General features: G+C 39.6%; 1 protein-coding gene across 11 annotated transcripts in view; it reads right to left on the bottom strand.

Moving 5' to 3' along the window:
- Positions 1-18,100, bottom strand: part of LOC106040396 (multidrug resistance-associated protein 1) — a 49,062-nt gene extending 30,962 nt beyond the window's left edge. For 2 of the 11 annotated variants that reach the window (XM_048052931.2, XM_048052930.2), the window contains exons 1-7: positions 17,956-18,081; positions 14,129-14,291; positions 13,194-13,272; positions 12,421-12,514; positions 3,954-4,015; positions 1,424-1,565; positions 824-987 (exon numbers count right to left, since the gene is read on the bottom strand). In XM_048052931.2, the coding sequence (XP_047908888.1) occupies positions 824-987; positions 1,424-1,565; positions 3,954-4,015; positions 12,421-12,514; positions 13,194-13,272; positions 14,129-14,291; positions 17,956-18,063 (812 nt within the window). In that variant the 5' untranslated portion in view covers positions 18,064-18,081. The other 9 variants (XM_048052934.2, XM_048052933.2, XM_067001225.1 and 6 more) reach the window with 9 other exon arrangements.
- Between the last annotated feature and the right edge of the window lie 416 nt (positions 18,101-18,516).

An 18,516-nucleotide genomic window follows, 5' to 3' on the forward strand; every position in this document is an offset into this window, starting at 1 on the left:
CTAACAATGCAGTACAAATAAAGAATGGCACAAAAGAAAAAAAGAGCATTTTAATTAGATGTAGTCACAAAGGCTGCAACTACCAACTACAAAAGTGAGAAAGAAAATCTGAAGGAAAATTAATTCTTATGTTGGCGTTAGAAAAAGTTTATCTTAAATAACCAGCAACTGTGATATCTTCAAACAGATCTTCAAACAGGTTTGAAGTCAACAGTTTTGTTCAGCATCCCAGAATACAATAGAATTTCACTGACGCAGGGTATGGAGCTTAACAATAATTCTGTTCATTATTACTTTTCTTTATAAAAGCACACAATACATTCTTTGTACTTTTGTGTTAAGCACAATATCCATCCACCTTATGGTATTGATAACATTATAAGAGAGTTACCACAGTTTTCCCGGAAATGTTGGAACTGTAGACATTGTTGCACATTTAAATTTTTTGTTAAAAGTAGAGACACAAAAATATTAACAAAAAGCTGGAAAGTTAAACATCTCGGCACTTCACTTTTTTTTTTTTTTTTTTACATTTGGTTTTATGTTTAAGTATATTCAATACTTAATTAAATATTGTGGAAATGAGTTTCTATTGCTTTTATCTCAGTCTGTCAGCCAAGAAACTCCTGATCACTTTGAGTTTTCCTTCATTAGATCATTTACAGATAATCACTGAAAAAATATATATATAAATCCACAAAAAACACCTAAACCACCCCATCTTTACACATCTAAGCCGTTGCTTAGTTTGGTTTTGATACTGGTAACCCTTTATTATTATTAATCATCTTTAAACATAAGGTAAAACAGAATAAAAACTTACTTCATTATTTGTGAACTCATGAAAGGCAGAATGTCAGCTGCAACTTTTAGAAATGCAACTTTAATCAATAAAAATTTAAATGTTTGCCATAGTGGCAAAATCAAAGATTGTTTATGGAAACTTGATGTCTTTCTTTTGCATAGCATTCTTTTGATGTAAGAAGCCTGCAAGATTACAAAAATATGTAGATAATTAACAAAGAAAATTATTTCTCCCCTCTACCCCACCTACAAATATACCATGTAACATTGAAGTATCCATTTAAAGTCATTTTTGTACTTGTGTTCTGAAGAAGCACATTTCATACAGTCAGGTCAGTAGAAAAACTTTGCGGTAAGAAATGAACTGTGGTTTTATTTAGTCTGGCTAGAAATCTTTTAGGAAAGGATAAATATTGTTTCTAGGGTTGCCTAGAAACCCTACAAAATCAGAAAATAATTTAATCCTCAAATGATTGTCACAGGTCAAAAAACTTGCATCAGAAAGCCAGAGGAAAGCTTGAACAAAAATTGAAACGAACTTTCATTTATAGCAGACTTTTAAGAACTTTATGTCTAAGGTTGAAAAAAAAAGGTGTTAGCTGTTCTTAATTATCACTACCGTCAATCCTGCAGTAGACTTTTGGATTTCTTTCCTCCATTGCTTTTCAAAGTTAGGACACACGCTGTATGGTGAATCACTTTCATTCAGCTCAAACAGGTCATCCCTCTCCAATGGTTTTTTATAGCCTATAGATATTACTCTGAAAAACAAACAAACAATGAATTTAGAGAGCATGAAATACAGCAAACAAAACAAACAAATACGAACTCAAAAAGTTAAGGATATCATTTTGGGTATATAAATAAACTCCACATTCAAAATAATTTATGTAATCTTATAAAGGCTACAGCCTAATACTGGAACATACTTATAGTCACTTCAAGTATATTGAAATTTACCTGAAGTAAGAAGGGCCCAAACAGACTGTCACATCAGAACAGCAAATTCTGGGTAAACTTTGTACTTCAAAGTCTGTCTACATTGCTGATCCCACATTTCTCCACAGGAAAATACCGTATTTCACAAACAAACCTGTGTAGCACCATTACAGTTACTATTATAATTGGGAAATAAACCTTATTTATTTATTTTTTAATTCTCAGATTGCATTATGTTGTGACTCACTTCTAACCACAGTAACAACCTTAAACTACTGGGGTTCAACACAAGTATGATGGAAGTTTCCTTACTGCAGATCTTTATATATTAAAATTTTGTTTCACCAAAGTGCTGTTACTCACTTAATTGTTAGAAAGATATGAAATCAGTCGTAAAAGTGGCAAAATAGGGCTGATGAACAAGCTACAAGAATTCCATTTCAAAGAATAACAGCTGATCTGTATCTTTTGACGGGCAGGACAGATTTCAGAGAACTTGCCATCCCATTTCTGAGATGGAAAAAATGCAGCAGGACTAATGTGGACAATCTTACTCACCTTAAAGAAAGCCCCAAACATCTAGGAAGCAGCAAGAGACACATGCATGGACACGGGAGTGTTTCCTGTCAGTGGCAGCTGTAATGCTTTTAGGGTGGTGGGGATTTCCCTCCCTGAGGGCTGAAATGCAGATGCAGTGTCCATCTTCTCTAGAGTGTGCTTCCAGTGCAGTGCCAGTGCTGGGCTTCATGTTAATGTGTGTGCCATTGTGCTTAGCACAGGACACAGAGTAAGATTCAGAAACTTTTTGTTGGAAGTAACAAAATCCTAGTGGGGGTGGACCTCACTATCCATATGGGCTTCCTTTCTACTGAAGCTGTAACATTAAAGACAAAGCGAATTTGTCCTACACTTGATAAATTAAGGCAAAAACACAGCCTTGTACTATGAGCACCAGCTTTTGGGAAGATGAGGAAAGCAGACCAATTAATACTTGAGTTATGCAGACTGACATTGCCCATTCATCTCAATGCTAAAAAACACTGCTGCCTCCACCTATTTGGTAAACAGATTTACCAAATGCCCTTCTCAGTGCAATCTCCAGATTGCCTGAATTCTAAGGAAACATAATATGGCATTATGTGTTTAGTATATAACAATTAATTTGAGACTTCTTCATTTAGATTGCAAGCACTGAAGGTGAGTTTAACAATTTATTACTCCTGTTTGCTTCTGTTTGGGAAGAGGGACCATATCTAATATTTACAGTATTAGTTTAATTGCATTCCTTAACCTATTTCATAATAAAGCAGGCTCTAACTGAGCAGAACTGAAATCTTAACACCCCAGCCCACTCCCTTCTTTTTGTTAAATATTGTGGAACTGTTTAAAAAACACAACGTTTTCTTAAAAAAAAAAAAAAAAAAAAAGTCCCACGTTGGACATTTGGGTTAACACTGTGACATAACGAACAAATAAAAATCATATGAATGTACTGCACTCAGTGTACTGCATACTTCGGTATGGTATAGAAGGATTGGTGAAAACCACAGCTACTCTGAAAATGATGGTGTACTCTTGAACTCCAGCCCTGTTGAAGTTAACCAAATACTCTCAGTGCTTTAAACAATCTGATTGTTTTGTCTCAGCTTATTAAGTGCAGATACCATTTTCAGTTTTTGCTTAAAAATAGTAATATTGAATACAGCAAGCAGTAGTTATAATACTCCTAAAATATTTTTTCTCACTTAAAATGTTCATATAGGTCTGGCTTAAATGATTTGGGAAAAAAAAAAGAAGTTATATCTTGTGACTATTACTCATTCATAACACATGAGATTATTTGAAATACCATCCAAAATATTGACAGGAAGCTGCATGACTTGATACAGCTGAACTTTCAGTTCCTATTTTTGAGTGGAAAAATTCTTAAGAAGCAGGGGAACTTTACTGGTCTTCCTGAACAGGTGATCTACTGTAATGCTGTACGGCCTGACATAAACGAGGGAGGAAGACAAGTATGAAGTCAGCTACTTTGAAAATACCTTAAATATACCACTGAGTATTTGTTCCTGGAGATCTAGCAAATTGTTATGTCACTATAACAAGCACAAAGAAAACCTTACTTTATTTTTTGTCTATTGCCAAACTTTACAAAAAAGAAATAATAAATAAATAAATAAATATTAACAAGCTACTTATTAAATTCTTACCTGCTAAACCAGGAATATGTTAATTTACTGACGCAAAAAACATTTTCCTCGGGGCTGCATTTCTGTTAAAAAAAAAAAAAAGGAAAAAAGAAAAAAAAAGAATGTTGCTTGAAAGATTAAAGATTTTTTTTCCCTCTTAGTATTCCTTAATAATTCTTAGGAGCTACTTAATTCTGAGCTACAACACTGCTAATACTTAACATTTTTTTATTTTTTTTTTTGGTTCCTGCTCCCATCAATACATTCTAACACAAGGCATGACAAATGAGAGATCTTCAGTTTCATGACTTAATAAATTTCACAACTCACTTGCAGTGAGAGTATAATTAACCATCACTTTAGCTTGATTTTGCACTGTTTACACACTCTCTAGAGTATTACACCAACAGTAAACCATGCCCAATATAAGCAAGTGTTCCTTAAATTTTGGGAGTTAAAATCTTGTTTTATTTTTCCCCTATTTGAAAACCTGGCTACTGGAAGTGATGAACTGCTAATATCTAAAGAAAAGCAACCTCCTTTCAGACACTAAGAATGAAGTACTTCTAAAGCGTACTGTACAGGTGAAGGTGGAGAGAAAAGTATGAGGATTATGTACTGCTGCCTGTTCATATCCTACTGGAGATAAGTGCAATACAGGAAAGCAAGTATGAACTGTCCCGAACTGCCTGAGGAATTTGTATCCACACCCAAGAAAGACTTTAGCACCCCCAGGGTGTAACTTCCGTCAGTCAGTAATTCAGCAACACCTTAAACTCATTTCTAACAGAAGATGCAGTTATAGTTCTTTTCGGTAGGTGGTGTGAAGAAACCACCTACCAAAAATGTATGCTGCCGGTGCTCTGAGATCCTATATTGAAAAAATGTGGTAAATACAATTTTTCTTGTACTTTCAGTGAAAAAGGACTGAATGATAATCCAGGAAACAAGTACGTAAGGAAAATGTACATGCTCCTTCTGTATCAAACGCATCTCCTTGTGCACCTACTTGCCATTCACTACCAGATGTAAACATTTGCCACAGATCATAGCAACTTCTGGATTTTATATCCGTGCAGCATTGCTTGTTTGAAATGCCGTCTCTTACTATTGAATAAGCCATGGGCACGAACATTTTCTGGTCAAATCCTGCTCCTATTTCTATCCTTCTATCCCTGGCAAAGCTCCTACTTCCTTAAGAAAGATTAAAAAAAAAAAAAAAGAAAGAACTATTGAGCAAATCCCCGGCCTAGAGATCCCGTATGAATTCGAAGGATACGCCCCAGGACGCCTGTTCTCCTGCAACACACGACAGTCCTTAATAACTGCGTGTTTACACGGGCCTGCGGGGACACCTGCATGAAACCCCGTCACGACTACGCCCCTCCGCCGCCTTCCTCACGACTCTCCCTCTCGCTGCCTCTCCCTTGTCCCACTGCGGCAGCTCCCCCGCGGCTGGGCTGGGCTGAACCGGCCCGGCATTGCCTCCCCGACCCGGCTGGGCCCGGCCTCCCTCCCCCCCCTCACCGCCCGGCCGCCCCCACCTTCTCGCCGCTCGGGCTCAGGCGCTCGTAACTGCCGGCCATGGCCGGGCCCCCCCGCACACACCGGGCGGGGACAAGGCGGGCGCTGCTGCCTCCGCCGCCTCCGCCCTGCTCGGGGCTGGGGGCCGGCGGGGTGCGGCTTGCTCGCTGGGCCCGGGGGCTCGCGGCAGGGCAGCCCCGTCAGCCCCGCTGCACGGCCGCAGAGCTGGTGGCGGCCTCTATCTTGTGCCGCAAGATACGGCGAGAGTGTAATCACAGAAACATAGAATATCCCGGGTTGGAAGGGACCCATAAGGATCATCGAGTCCAACTCTGCCACCACACCGGTCTACCCAAAAATTCAGACCATATGACTAAGAGCACGGTCCAAACGCTTCTTAAACTCTGACAGGCCTGGTGCCGTGACTACATCCCTGGGGAGCCTGCTCCAGTGCGCGACCACCCTCTCAGTGAAGAACCTCTTCCTGATGTCCAGCCTAAACCTCCCCTGCCTCAGCTTGACGCCGTTCCCGCGGCTCCTATCACTGGTGATTAAGGAGAATAGATCGGCGCCTGCCCCTCCGTTCCCCCTCATGAGGAAGCTGTAGACCGGGATGAAGTCTCCCCTCACCCTCCTCTTTTCCAGGCTGAACAGGCCAAGTGACCTCAGCCGCTCCTCCCCTCTAGTCCCTTCACCATCTTTGTTGCCCTCCTCTGGACACTCTTCAACAGTTTAATGTCCTTTTTGTACTGTGGTGCCCAGAACTGCACGCAGTACTCGAGGTGAGGCCGCACCAGCGCAGAGTAGAGCAGGACAATCACTTCCCTCGACCGACTAGCAATGCCGTGCTTGATGCATCCCAGGGTACGGCTGGCCCTCCTGGCTGCCAGGGCACACTGCTGGTGTTAGTAATAGAAGAAGAAATAATACAATATTGTTTAATATGTTACATTTGCGATTTACTGTTCCGAGGCTGCGCTTGGAAGATACAAAATATATGTGCAAGGGTAACATGAGAATGCACCAATTCATGATGAGGAGTAAGGAGGATTAAAAGAATGCTCAATTTGCAAGACATCTAGATAACTGGGGCTTCTTGGACCCTGGGAACTGGATCAAACCAACCTTGCGGTTTGGACTGAGACCAAGGGCTCAGAGAGCATGCGTGAGAAGGAAAGGTTAAAAAGTTCAACTCTGATGAAGACATCTTACTTCATCTCGACGACCACCCACATGACCACCAGAGAGTAGTACGCAAGCGCAGAAGGACTGATAAGATAATTAGCATACGAAGCGAGGCTAGGCGGAGTTAGGAAATGAATATGCATAGATGAGTTGTGAAACCTAATGCATATGTAATATCTTAGGAAATAAAAGAGAACTAAGAGAACAAATCAGACGAAGTTAGATTTGGGCAGGCATGCCCCTAACTTCCGGCGCCTAATAAAGCACCTTCATATAATCACTTTGTGGATTATGTGTTTTCATGAACGCTAACACTGGCTCATATTCAACTTGCTATCAACCAAAACCCCTAGATCCCTCTCTGCGGGGCTGCTCTCCAGCGTCTCGTCGCCCAGTCTGTACGTATAGCCCAGGTTGCCCCTTCCCAGGTGCAGGACCTGGCACTTGCTTTTGTTAAACTTCATGTGGTTGGTGATCGCCCAGCTCTCCAATCTGTCCAGATCTCTCTGCAAGGCCTTTCCACCCTCATCCGAGTCCACAACTCCTCCCAGTTTAGTATCATCAAATCAGCAAATTTACTCAAAACACCTTTTAGTCCTACATCCAAATCGTTTATTAAAACATTGAAAAGAACTGGCCCTAAAATGGAGCCCTGGGGGACCCCACTGGTGACTGGCCGCCAGCCTGATGTAACCCCATTTACCATAACCCTTTGAGCCTTACCCATCAGCCATTTGTATACCCATCGTATGATGCTTTTATCTAGCTGTATGCTGGACATTTTGTCCTGTAGGATTCTATGAGAAACTGTATCAAAAGCTTTACTGAAATCCAAAAAGATTACATTAACTGGCTTTCCTTGATCGATGGGATAGGTTATCTTATCATAAAAGGAAATCAAATTTGTTAGGCAGGACCTACCCAACGTGAACCCACGTTGGCTGTGACCTATGACTGCATTGTCCCCCAGCTGCGTCTCAGTAACTCCCAAGATAATCTTCTCCATAATTTTACCAGGCACTGACGTGAGACTGACAGGCCTGTAGTTACCAGTCTTCTTTCTTGCCCTTCTTGAAAATTGGTACATTTGCCAGCTCGATCTAGAAGATCCCTGGTCAGCCAAGCTGGCCTACTGCCCTGCCTGCTTGACTTCCAGTATTTTGGAATTGCCCAATCCTGTGCTTTTAGGAGGCAGTGCTTAAAGACTGACCAGCACTGATGGATGCCCATGACTTCAAATGCAGTTTCCATGGGGACCTTGCTAACTAGTTCCCTGAGCAGCCCAAAGTTTGAAAATATCAGCAATATCAGTAATGAAAATATCAGCAGTGCCTTAACTAAAGTGAGGTCCTGATGAAGTTAATGGATGTATGAGAAGAATTTATTTATGGCTAAAGTAATTGTAGCACATCCCTACAGGTCCAGCTTTTCTTCTTCAAATACACCAAAGAGTTTTCAGTGGTTATTGAAAGGTGCTAAAATCTACACCTCACTCAGGAAAAAAAGACTGGGAAGAAAAAGCCTAAGAAAAATACTTCTTTAAACAAATCATACTGGTATTTTATTAGCCCTATTCCTTTTGCAGAGTATAATTGCACAAAACAGATGATCTTAGATACCTGTTCAAGGGCAAGTCTGGTAAGGACATGTCAGCATAGACTAAGCTTCTCTTTTATCTTGTCCAACTCTGGCCAGGGCATCTGTTTTCTCTTTTGTCTGATGAACTTCACTTCTAAATTAAGCTGATGTCAACATCTTCTTCTTCTAAGTGATCACATTTACATTTCTTTAACATGGACTTAAAGAAAACCAGTGGCAAGTTTTGCGATCAGTGACTTACTGGTATAACGTCAGCAATATATTTCAACATAAGTTAGATTACATCTACATAGCTTAGCCCTAGAGCTACTGGTGAGAGAAAAAAGATAAAGGGACAAGTGTTTTTTATGGAAGTGTGGAAGGGAAAAGCAAGCGATTGGGCAGGCTTAACAAGTTTCTTAAGACATAAGGCATAAATCTTATTTAAGGCACAAACCTGTTATATAAGTTCCTTCCAGAGATTGTTGAATTGCTGCTAATTACATTTCAAGGGTGCCATATATGCATACGTATTATAGCAATAGTCTCCTTAGCTCAAGAAGTAATCCCTTTAGGAAGTTAGAAGTGGCATCCTTGAGAAATTTAATTCATTAGCTGTGATTTAGAGTATTAGAAAAAATAGGAATGGTTGCAAGCTGTGTTTTCTTCCACCTCTTAAACTCATTTGGACTTGTAAAACTTAACTATAAACCAGTAAACTTGGATATTCTTTCTCAATACTGTTGTTGTGAGGATGAAAAGCATTCCTTTTGAGCAACCCAACATTATATCCAAGGAAAAAGGATTTTGGTTTTATTAAACTCAGTTTACTGTTTGGAGCCTACATCCAGTCTCAATAGAAGACTTTAAGCAATTAATAGCTGAAAATGAAGTGTTTTGCTTTCTCATAAAAGGATCATGAAAGCGTTTCACCTTTACTTGGTCTAATATAGAAAAATACCTCTCTGTCTGTAGGTTATTGATGGCAGCTGTGAATAATTAAAGTTGTGAAAAGATAGAAAATAGGTCACTATTTTGATTCACCATTGTATGAGAGTTTATTCTTCCTCCGCAAACAAGGTAGGAACTTTTCTTCTTAAGAGGCAGTATTAACTCAGTTGACTTTTATGGTACCAATTAGAACTGTAATGGAGATACTCTGTTAGGTTTTTTATCTATTTGTTACAATTAACAAATAGAGTCTCAAATAAGCAAATAAACCACTAGAGAATAAGATCATAGAAATATGCATATATATATATGTATATAGTTCTAGTCAGTACATATTGTGGCCATAAAGTACATACATTCAAGTATTGACACATTATGTAAGTCTTGTGGTTAGTGCAAATGCCCGTACTTTACCTCACATTTAATACTGTGGGGAAAAAAACACACCACAGTTCCAGTAAGTATACAAAGTGATCCTATTGGAACATAACAGCAGACCTAAATCAGAAAAGAGTAGAAGTTATAGGTGTTGATACTTCAGTGATGAGCACATCTCTAGTATGACACTTATTTCTAGCCTGCTCAGTTCTTCAACTGCTCCAGAAAGTTCTTACACCAGTCCCAAAAATAAATTCCATAAATCATGGAAATGATACATATGCTTTATGAGTGGCTGAAATTATATATTTTCATAAAGTTTCCACAGTAGTGAAATAATTGCCTTTCACAATTCTTAGAAAAAAAAAAACAAAACTAACTACTTTTTTCCTTCAATAGGAAAAATTTAACTTTTTAAATGTTTCCCATAGCTTAAAGTACTTTCTTCTTTAATTTGGTTGAGATTAGATAAAGTATATCAGCATAATTTATGCATAATACATTTCAAAATTAATATGAATCTTGAGCATTCCTTTTTTTAATAAAGTGCAAGGATGAGAGAATTTCTCTTAAATAAAAATAGCAAATATAGTTAAAAAATTAACCCAGTTACACAGTATTAATGCCTCTTTTTCTTGGCTTTGCACTTCTTGTATTTTTGGTTACACTCTCTTTGTTTCATTTGGTCATCTTCAGTACTAGTGTCACTGTCACAGCTTTGCTGTTCTCTCTTTCTTTTAGAAGTGCTTTCATCCACCTGGTACACTTCGCAATCACTTGAATGCGGCAAGGCCAATTCAAAGGAACTCTGTCCAGACTTAAAATTTGCAGCTTGATTCTGATAAGGAGGAACGGATAAATTTGAAGGCAGTGGCGGAGTCATCTGATAGTAAGGAAATAGTTGACTCACTGGGCTGTGAACTGTATACTGCTGTGCTAAAAAGTGGTTCATCTGGGGAAATAACTTGAATTGTTAATACTGTTAAGAGGAAGTTCTGAAAAGCTTAATTTCACATGCATTACAGTTTCTACAATGAAAATATTGACAGCAACTTACATATAGTAAATAAACACAAAATTTGAAAGCAAAACATTTATTTTATTAGCTCAACTAGTATAGTTGAAAAACAGACAATCTGATTTAAGATTAAACTGCCCATTAAGTCTTTGCTGAGTCTTTGTTAAGTCTTTGGTGACCAAACACAGCATTCCTTTATTTTCTTCATCTATGCATTTTATAAATATTTGTAACTACAATACCTATTGTTAATAAAAAGACACGCACATCTGATTTTTTCTTTTTTTTTTCTTTTAGTCTGGTTTGATTCAACTAATTTTGAAGTTACTGTTGAAACAAGTTCCAGCAAGGTATAGTGAATCCATAGATTAAAGCACTTGGAACACCACAATAAGTGCACAGCTTCTTGATACGTTCTCTGAAGTATCCCGAGAGTCTCTCATATAAAATACACAGTCCAAATACAGAAATAGAATTACAAAGGTCAGAAGAGGGCAAGCAGCTTTCTACTGACTGGTAGTAACCCGAAAAAGTATGGGAAGCATGTCTGAGTATGTTCTTGCGTGCAAAAGAGACTCCCGAGTAAGCCTGACACACTCACATAAAGGTGAGGTAGATGCATGAAGGCATACATTCATGCAGATTGCTTCCTGCTGAAGCTGCAACAAGCAATCATTGAAGACATGCTGTGATACTGTTTGTCTCTTCTAGCAAGTAGAAAATGGAATTAAGTTGGTGGTGCGTGCAGGTCTGCTGAGAGTTTGGTCTCTCAACATTTGTGTACTGCACTGTTACTGAGAAATGGGTTTGACAGTGAGCACAGTGGGGGCAATGGTACCCTCCAAAGCATCCAACCACAACGGAGGGGATGGGAAAGTTTGTGCAAGCACCACATCTTCTGAGGACTGAGCCCATGAAGTGGGGAGGCAGGTCACCACCAGAAAGATCTGTGTGGCAAGGAACAGAGACCCTCTCCATCTTCCTGATCAGATTGCAGCTATCAGGTATAATCTATCCAGAGTTCACCCCTTCTACGGTTACAACTGGCAGGGCCATTCCCTGGTCAGACTGGGTGGCACTTGGACTGTCCACAGTCTGTACCTCACGTTACATGCTGGATTTCTTCAGTCCTACCAACTCATACTCATCAGATTCAGAATTTCCATGATATGCTTCATGAGTAGGGCTTGGCCCATCTGAAGAGATCAGTTCACTTGATTTGGGGAATATCTCAGATTAGGACAACAGACCCGTGCACCTGAGTCTGATAGAGAGAAATGGAATATGATTCTCACTGCCTACTGCAATGAAAGAGAATTCAATGTGAGAACTGCAGAGGCATGAAAAGGTTCAGGCCAGAAACCCTTAAATTGCTGTTGCCCTAACTTAAACATTTCTCATAATGGCAGTGGTGGTTTGTTGGAGGAGTTTTAGTTCAGTTTTAGAACAGAACTACATTTCAAACTTCTGCTGGGCATATCTGAAATAAGTAGAAGAGCTAAGTGGCCACCAACTGAATTAGCCATTTATGAAAAACCTATTGCTTTCATGGTTGTAATTTTACTAGGTTATCTTGTCTCACCAAGGGGATTTGATTTGAAACATAGTACAGCAATGAGCTCCTTCTGTAGACTGACTTTTTAGCCTCCCTAAGCTAAACCTTTAAGACATTCCTGCAGTAAGAAAACAGTTTGGTTAGGTAGATCCCTTAAGTAAGAAACAGACCTAATAGTCAAATTAGCAGCCTAACCCAAATTTTGAGTCATTAAATAAGCACGCTTGTTTGCCAAAATGCAGAATACCGTCAGGTTCAAAAAAAAGTTCCCACATTTATAACTTTTAACACAAACTCACCATCTTTTGAAAGACTGAGTATTCCTGAGGTAAACTACTGTTCATTGGAAAAGGAGTAACAGGAAATGGCACATTTCCATAAGGTTCTTGATACCTAGGAAAAACAAGCAAATGTACAGAGACCAGACTTCCACCAAATACTGCCTAGTAGACTACTGAGATGTAATTCTTAGGCTATAATGAGTATATCCAATGCAGATATTAACATCTGGACTTACATGAAAGACTAATAAAACAAGGAAAACACATCCAAAGACTCAACAAGTAACCCTGACATACTGAAGCGCAGATTCAGAGTCCTGGATTTTACCATGGGAGTTCTGTCACACTTGTTTTTAACATTCCAAATTCATAATTTTTCAACATTGAAACTGGTGTGTCCAGAGTTCCATTATAACAGGTTTCTACCTGTGTGGTCATATGTGCGTGACAGTTGCTTGTATATACACACACACAAAACTACAGATATAAACTCAATGGGGTTTGAAACGATTATTTCTATTGCCAGATTTTCTTTTTCCCTAAGAACTACAAACACTGCCAGTACGAACACTATACTTAAATGTGCCTGTATCTTGCAAAACCAAATAGGATTGGACATTCAACTAACTGAACATCTGGCAAGCTGAACAACCAAACATTAACTAAAACCCGCTGTGAGTAAGGATGCAATTAAAGTGTGCAACTGCTCATTGTTCTACCACATCAACTCACTTTCTTAACAAGATTTCTTTTAATTATAATCATACAATTAATTTATAGATCTTTGTTACCTATATGAAGGTGAATATAAGTCAACATAGTTCTCGAAACCGTGTGTCGGGCTGTTTAGTTCTGATGAGTGTGAACTCCCTGTAAATAAGACAATACTGTAATGACTATTCAGTTATGACTATTTGATTTACAACTTAAAGACACAGAAAGAGTTCTGTGTTATCTGTAGTGCACCAGTATATCAAAGTTAGCATGTAATGGTGACGTGTCAATTTATGGCTGACAACCTACAGCATCAATTTACTGCTTGAAAATGTTTATCATTTATACTCAGTCACTTACAGAAGCACAAATCAGGATTGTTGAACTAATCACAAAGAAAATTGTTCTCATTGCTTCTGATTTTAGGAAGCTCAGCCACTTTACATACAACCAGCAACTGCTCTGTATAGCCTTCTAAGTAAAGAGCGACACAGTGCATAGCGGGAACACAACTCCTTAATGTCTGGGTTGCAAATACTGCCTAATCATTAACTTCCTAGAAGGTTTACTTTCATAAACATAAAATGAAGAATAAAACTTTGATTTGACTGTTTTTCTACCTACAATCTCTTCCACTTAAAACTAATAACTCTGTGTATAAAAGTCACCAAACAGCTTGAGTGTTGCTGCTCTTACTAAATGTAATGTGTCATGACAACTGTGGCCACACCGGAGTTGTTTCTGTATTCCATACAGCGTGGTCTTTGCTGGCTTGCAAGTTGTGTTGTTGTGAACCAACCCATTGTCTTTTCTTAGTAAACAAAAAATAAAACGGTGAATACTTTGCTATGCAAAAACCACAAAAAGATTTTGTTCCTTAGAAATAGAATGCAATAGATTCAGCTATAAATTGTCATCTTTCTGAAAGACTGCAGGATTAAAAAATAGTCATTTAGGAAAACAATTTAATTTTTACAAAGACTTATGTAATCATTGTGACCAGTACACCTACCAAACCGATACCGTACTTTAATTGGTCTTCCATACAAACGGATTCCATTCAGCAAAGCTATTGCGTAAGGCACGGATTCTTTATGCTTAAAGCAGACAAATCCAAAAGACTTCGGCTTTCCTTCTTTGTCCTTACAAATTGTCACTTTGGTTAATGGTCCAGCCTGAAAGAAATTTACATTATTTTCTCACAGAACTTAAGTATTTGAAAAAAAAAAACAAAAACCTGTCATAATAATGTACATTTTGCCATAGTCAGAAACAGTGCAAGTTTCTTAGTATAAGGTTCTCTACTTAATTTTAAAAATCTCTCTGCATTCCCCATGCTCAAATTCTAAGCTTTCCCTATAAAACAAAAAATCATCTCTAAAAATATTAAAAAGAGAACGAGCCATCACTCCATCGATGCTGTTTAGTCTTTAATAATCCGATTTTTAGATTATTTTTAAAAAACAGTGATGACAGCCGCAAGGAACTTAGTAACTACTAAGTTACTGTATCTATAGCAAAGGTTACCTTATGCATGTACAGCTGCTAGTACAATTATTACAGAGCTTCTTTTGCGCAGCTAACACAACTGAACAAATTGATAATATCAGTTATGTAAAAGCTATGAAATCCAGTAATATATTTCTATTTTCCTTAAATTCCTAAAGCAGGAAGCACCAAAACTGTAGGAAAGCACACCTTAATAGAGACTAGTGTTTCTGAAACCACCACAAAACACAATTTTCTGTACTATGTAACCTTCATCACAAATGCATGGCAAGGAATCAAGAGACTCTACCATCTCATGGGAGATAGCATAGTGTTCCTGACCAAAAAAGAAACAAACCCCAAACCACACCCTTATGTGCCTCCTGTTTGGAGGCAGGAGTTGAAGTTGGATGATCCTAGGGGGTCCCTCCCAACTCAGGATATTCTGTATCTTCACTGAAAAGAAGTTTCATCTCTGCCTGCATAGTAATCCTTGCATAGTCCTTCTAAAAGAACCAAACTACAGCAGTGATATTGCATAAATACTGGTTCCACTTGCAAGGAAACTGTAATTTTCATAGTAAATACTAAATCTTCCCTATGCAAGGCTGAATGAGCATATCAGTCATGGAATTAACAATTTCTTATTAAAACAAACTGTAAGGCTGATTTAGCAGAGTGAAAACAAATGGCCAACAAGTCTCCTGCCACAGATCTGGAATGTTAAGGATGGCAACAACTTATCTTTAAGAGGATATAATATCCAGGTATGAAATGAGGTGTCTTAAAGTGACAAAAAATCCCATCAGATGCAGTGACAAAATTACCAAACGTTGTCTATGTTACTGTAGTAGATGGATAATTTATTGTTCTGAATAAAAAAAGCAGAACTGGCTTACACTACTACTAGTGATACGATGCGCACTTTCCAGTAAAAGTCACTCAGAAGTCATCTGCAGCTTTAGGCAAGCACAAGTTAATTTGTTATAACAGCTTCACAGCAATTAAGTGTGCATAAACAGTTCAACATTCATAATAAACACACGGCATATGCTCAGATGAAGAAAATAAGCCATAGAAAGTGATCTACTTTAATATTCTGCACTTTCAATGATTATTGTCAAACAACAAATCTGCAATTTTTCTGCTGTGAGCGTTTAGAGTGATGATTTGGAGCCATCTTCCTTATTATACCCTTTCTTATGTCAGACTGAGGATACTAAGGACTGTCATCTGTGATAATAATGTCTGATTGCTGTATGCTTTTGCAAGCTGTGTATAAATTACTCCTCACTTAAATAAGATGCTCTTGATGAAACATGAGTATTATTTTCCCTCTTCCCCCCCCCCCCCCCCCCCCCCCGCCAGCCCTCGTGAAAGGAGGAGAGTCATACAGACAATAAATATTAAGGATCAAAAGTAATGTACCAGTTTTTATTATTGATGCAGAAAGATGATCAGGCTATAGAGCAATGGATACTACCTAGATTGTCCTGCGCAGGCCATCTTCAATATGTTGATTTTGTCTTTCCAAGTATCTTCAAGTTTGGCGTCTTTATTTTTTTTTTTTAAAGGGGATTTCAGTGAGATTCTGAACATGCTCGTTTTTGCTTGAGTTGGCTCTTTAAGGCATTTTTTGTTGTTGTTCTGCACTACACTGCAGTTTTTCTAAAAACAGCGTATATCCAGTCTTCTGATTATTTGCCTAATGAGGAGAATCTGGTTCTTCAAGAACTACAAGTAACATGCTCAAATGCTTTGCAGATCAGTCTTTTAATTCTGTAGTCTTCCTGTTCATAAATAAAAAATATTAATAGTTTAGAAATAATTATAGATATTTTCTCCTAATTTGATGGGGAAAAGCTACAGCTCAGGAGTGCATTTTTAGGGCTGTACCACTGCAGGAAGGTTGAACTACATGCTGCCTAAGAAAGGACAATACTGCAACGGGAAGCATGTGCTGTTGCAGCAAAGACAGAGCAACTTGAATGAGAACGTGATGAAGAGAAGGAAAAAGTTAAGCAGGTGTTAGTTCGGATGATGTGAAAACCCAGACAGAAGTCAGCAGTTGCATGACCGAAGCAGATTATGCAGAAGATTCATACAAAACTGGATTCTGAGAACAACCACTTGTTTTCATCACTTTTATGCTGGGAATTGCATGGTGTTACTAATATCCTCTGGTAAGACAAGCCTTCCTAACTTAACTTTTAAAGCTAAACAACAGAATACTATTGGAAACAGGTAGGAATACTGTGTAGAAAATAAGAAATAAAGAAACAACTGTTTCTTAGATAATTTTAGGGAGAAGTTAGGAAGAAATGGAACCACCTAAAACAGCACAAGGCTAGAACATAACAAACAAAAATGCCTTCCAATGCACACAGAGTAGCGTGCTGATACCTTGCTTAGGTGAACAAGATGAATATCAGATTAATCAGTGGAATAAAAACAGTGAGCAGTAGTTCTAATTAGCAAATGACATAGCAGAAGAACAGATTATTCTGCCCACCTCTATTTTTGTACTCTGTTCTGCAAACACACCCGAAGGAAACAAGGCTCCTTCTGAGACCAGGTGTAATTATTGGATGCAAGTATATCACCATGCTGTTGGCTGAACTGTCCAGGCTGAGCATCATACGTGTGACTGTATCAGGCCTGGAGAAATACCTCATTGTCACCGACTACTATCAATTCACCTTGCAATTTGATGCTTGTGTTATTTGTATGATGCTCCCTGCCTTTTCCTTACTCCTTTCAGGTTAATAAGCCTGGCTCAGCCACATTTGCTGTCTTCCAGCAAGCCTTCCAGTTCCTGGGGTGTATGGCAAGAAAACGGAGGCAGGGGGTGGTGACCCCACTGACAGAATTAGCATCTTCTCAAGCATTAAAACACAAAGCATTTTGTTATAAAGGTTATGTAGGTGGAAGTCTCACAACCCACCTGCAGACTACTCCTACTGCCTGTCCCACTCTGTTTACAGCTGCAGCCTTGCTCGACACATTGTCAGCTTTTGCGCTAATTTTTCTAAATAAAATTCTTGATCCAAAAAAAAATCTTATTCAGTATGGAAAAAGTATAAAAGATTTTATTTTCCTTGGGTTTTTAACCTGGTTAACTTCCTCACTAACTCGGGGCCCCTTTCTGGAGCGAAAGCTTGCACAAGCATTTCAAGGCGAGAAAAACCCCAGAGAAAAGCTGGAAAAGAGGAGAGCCGAGAAAGGAGCAGCTCGGCTCGGCTCGGCGCGGCCGCAACCCCCCGAAACCCCCCGCACACCAGCAAGAAACACGGAGCCGCCCGCGGAGCCACCGGGCCCCCCCGCTCCCCACCGCCCGGGGCCCGCCGCCACCTGCAGGAAGAGCTCGTAGAGGATCTCCTCCCGCACTCGGCTCTCCAGGTTGCCCACGAACAGCGTCCTGTCCGCCTCCCCGGCCCGCCCCGGACACGGCCCCGACATGGCGGCCCTGGTCCCGGTCCCAGCCCCAGCCCCGACATGGCGGCGCCGCTATCCGGCGGCGTCGGGGCGGGCCTGGTGTCCCAGCAACGCGGCGGCTGCGGGAGGGGCATCAGCGTGAGGAGGCGCCCTGCGGGTTTTATTCTCCGAGTTTTCACAGCTGACCCGAGGAAAACACTGTTTTCAGCCCTGCCGTTGGCAATGTGTATTGTACAGGCGCACGGAGCCAGGAGGAAGCGTGCCGCTGGAATGTTTTGTTATATGTTCTGCATGAAGGGTAAAGCGGCGCTGAAGAACGAGGTGAAACAGACGCAGAGAGCTTTGTTCTCTGGTCGCCATCCTGTGGAACCGGTGGGTACTGCAGCTGCAGCAGCACGAACGAGCGGCAAAGGGTTCGAAACCCCTTCAGTCACAGAATGGCCGAGGTTGGAAGGGACCTCTGAAGATCATCTGGTC

Source organism: Anser cygnoides, chromosome 1 (assembly GCF_040182565.1).
Source record: "Anser cygnoides isolate HZ-2024a breed goose chromosome 1, Taihu_goose_T2T_genome, whole genome shotgun sequence".
NCBI classification, from domain to species: Eukaryota; Metazoa; Chordata; class Aves; order Anseriformes; family Anatidae; genus Anser; species Anser cygnoides.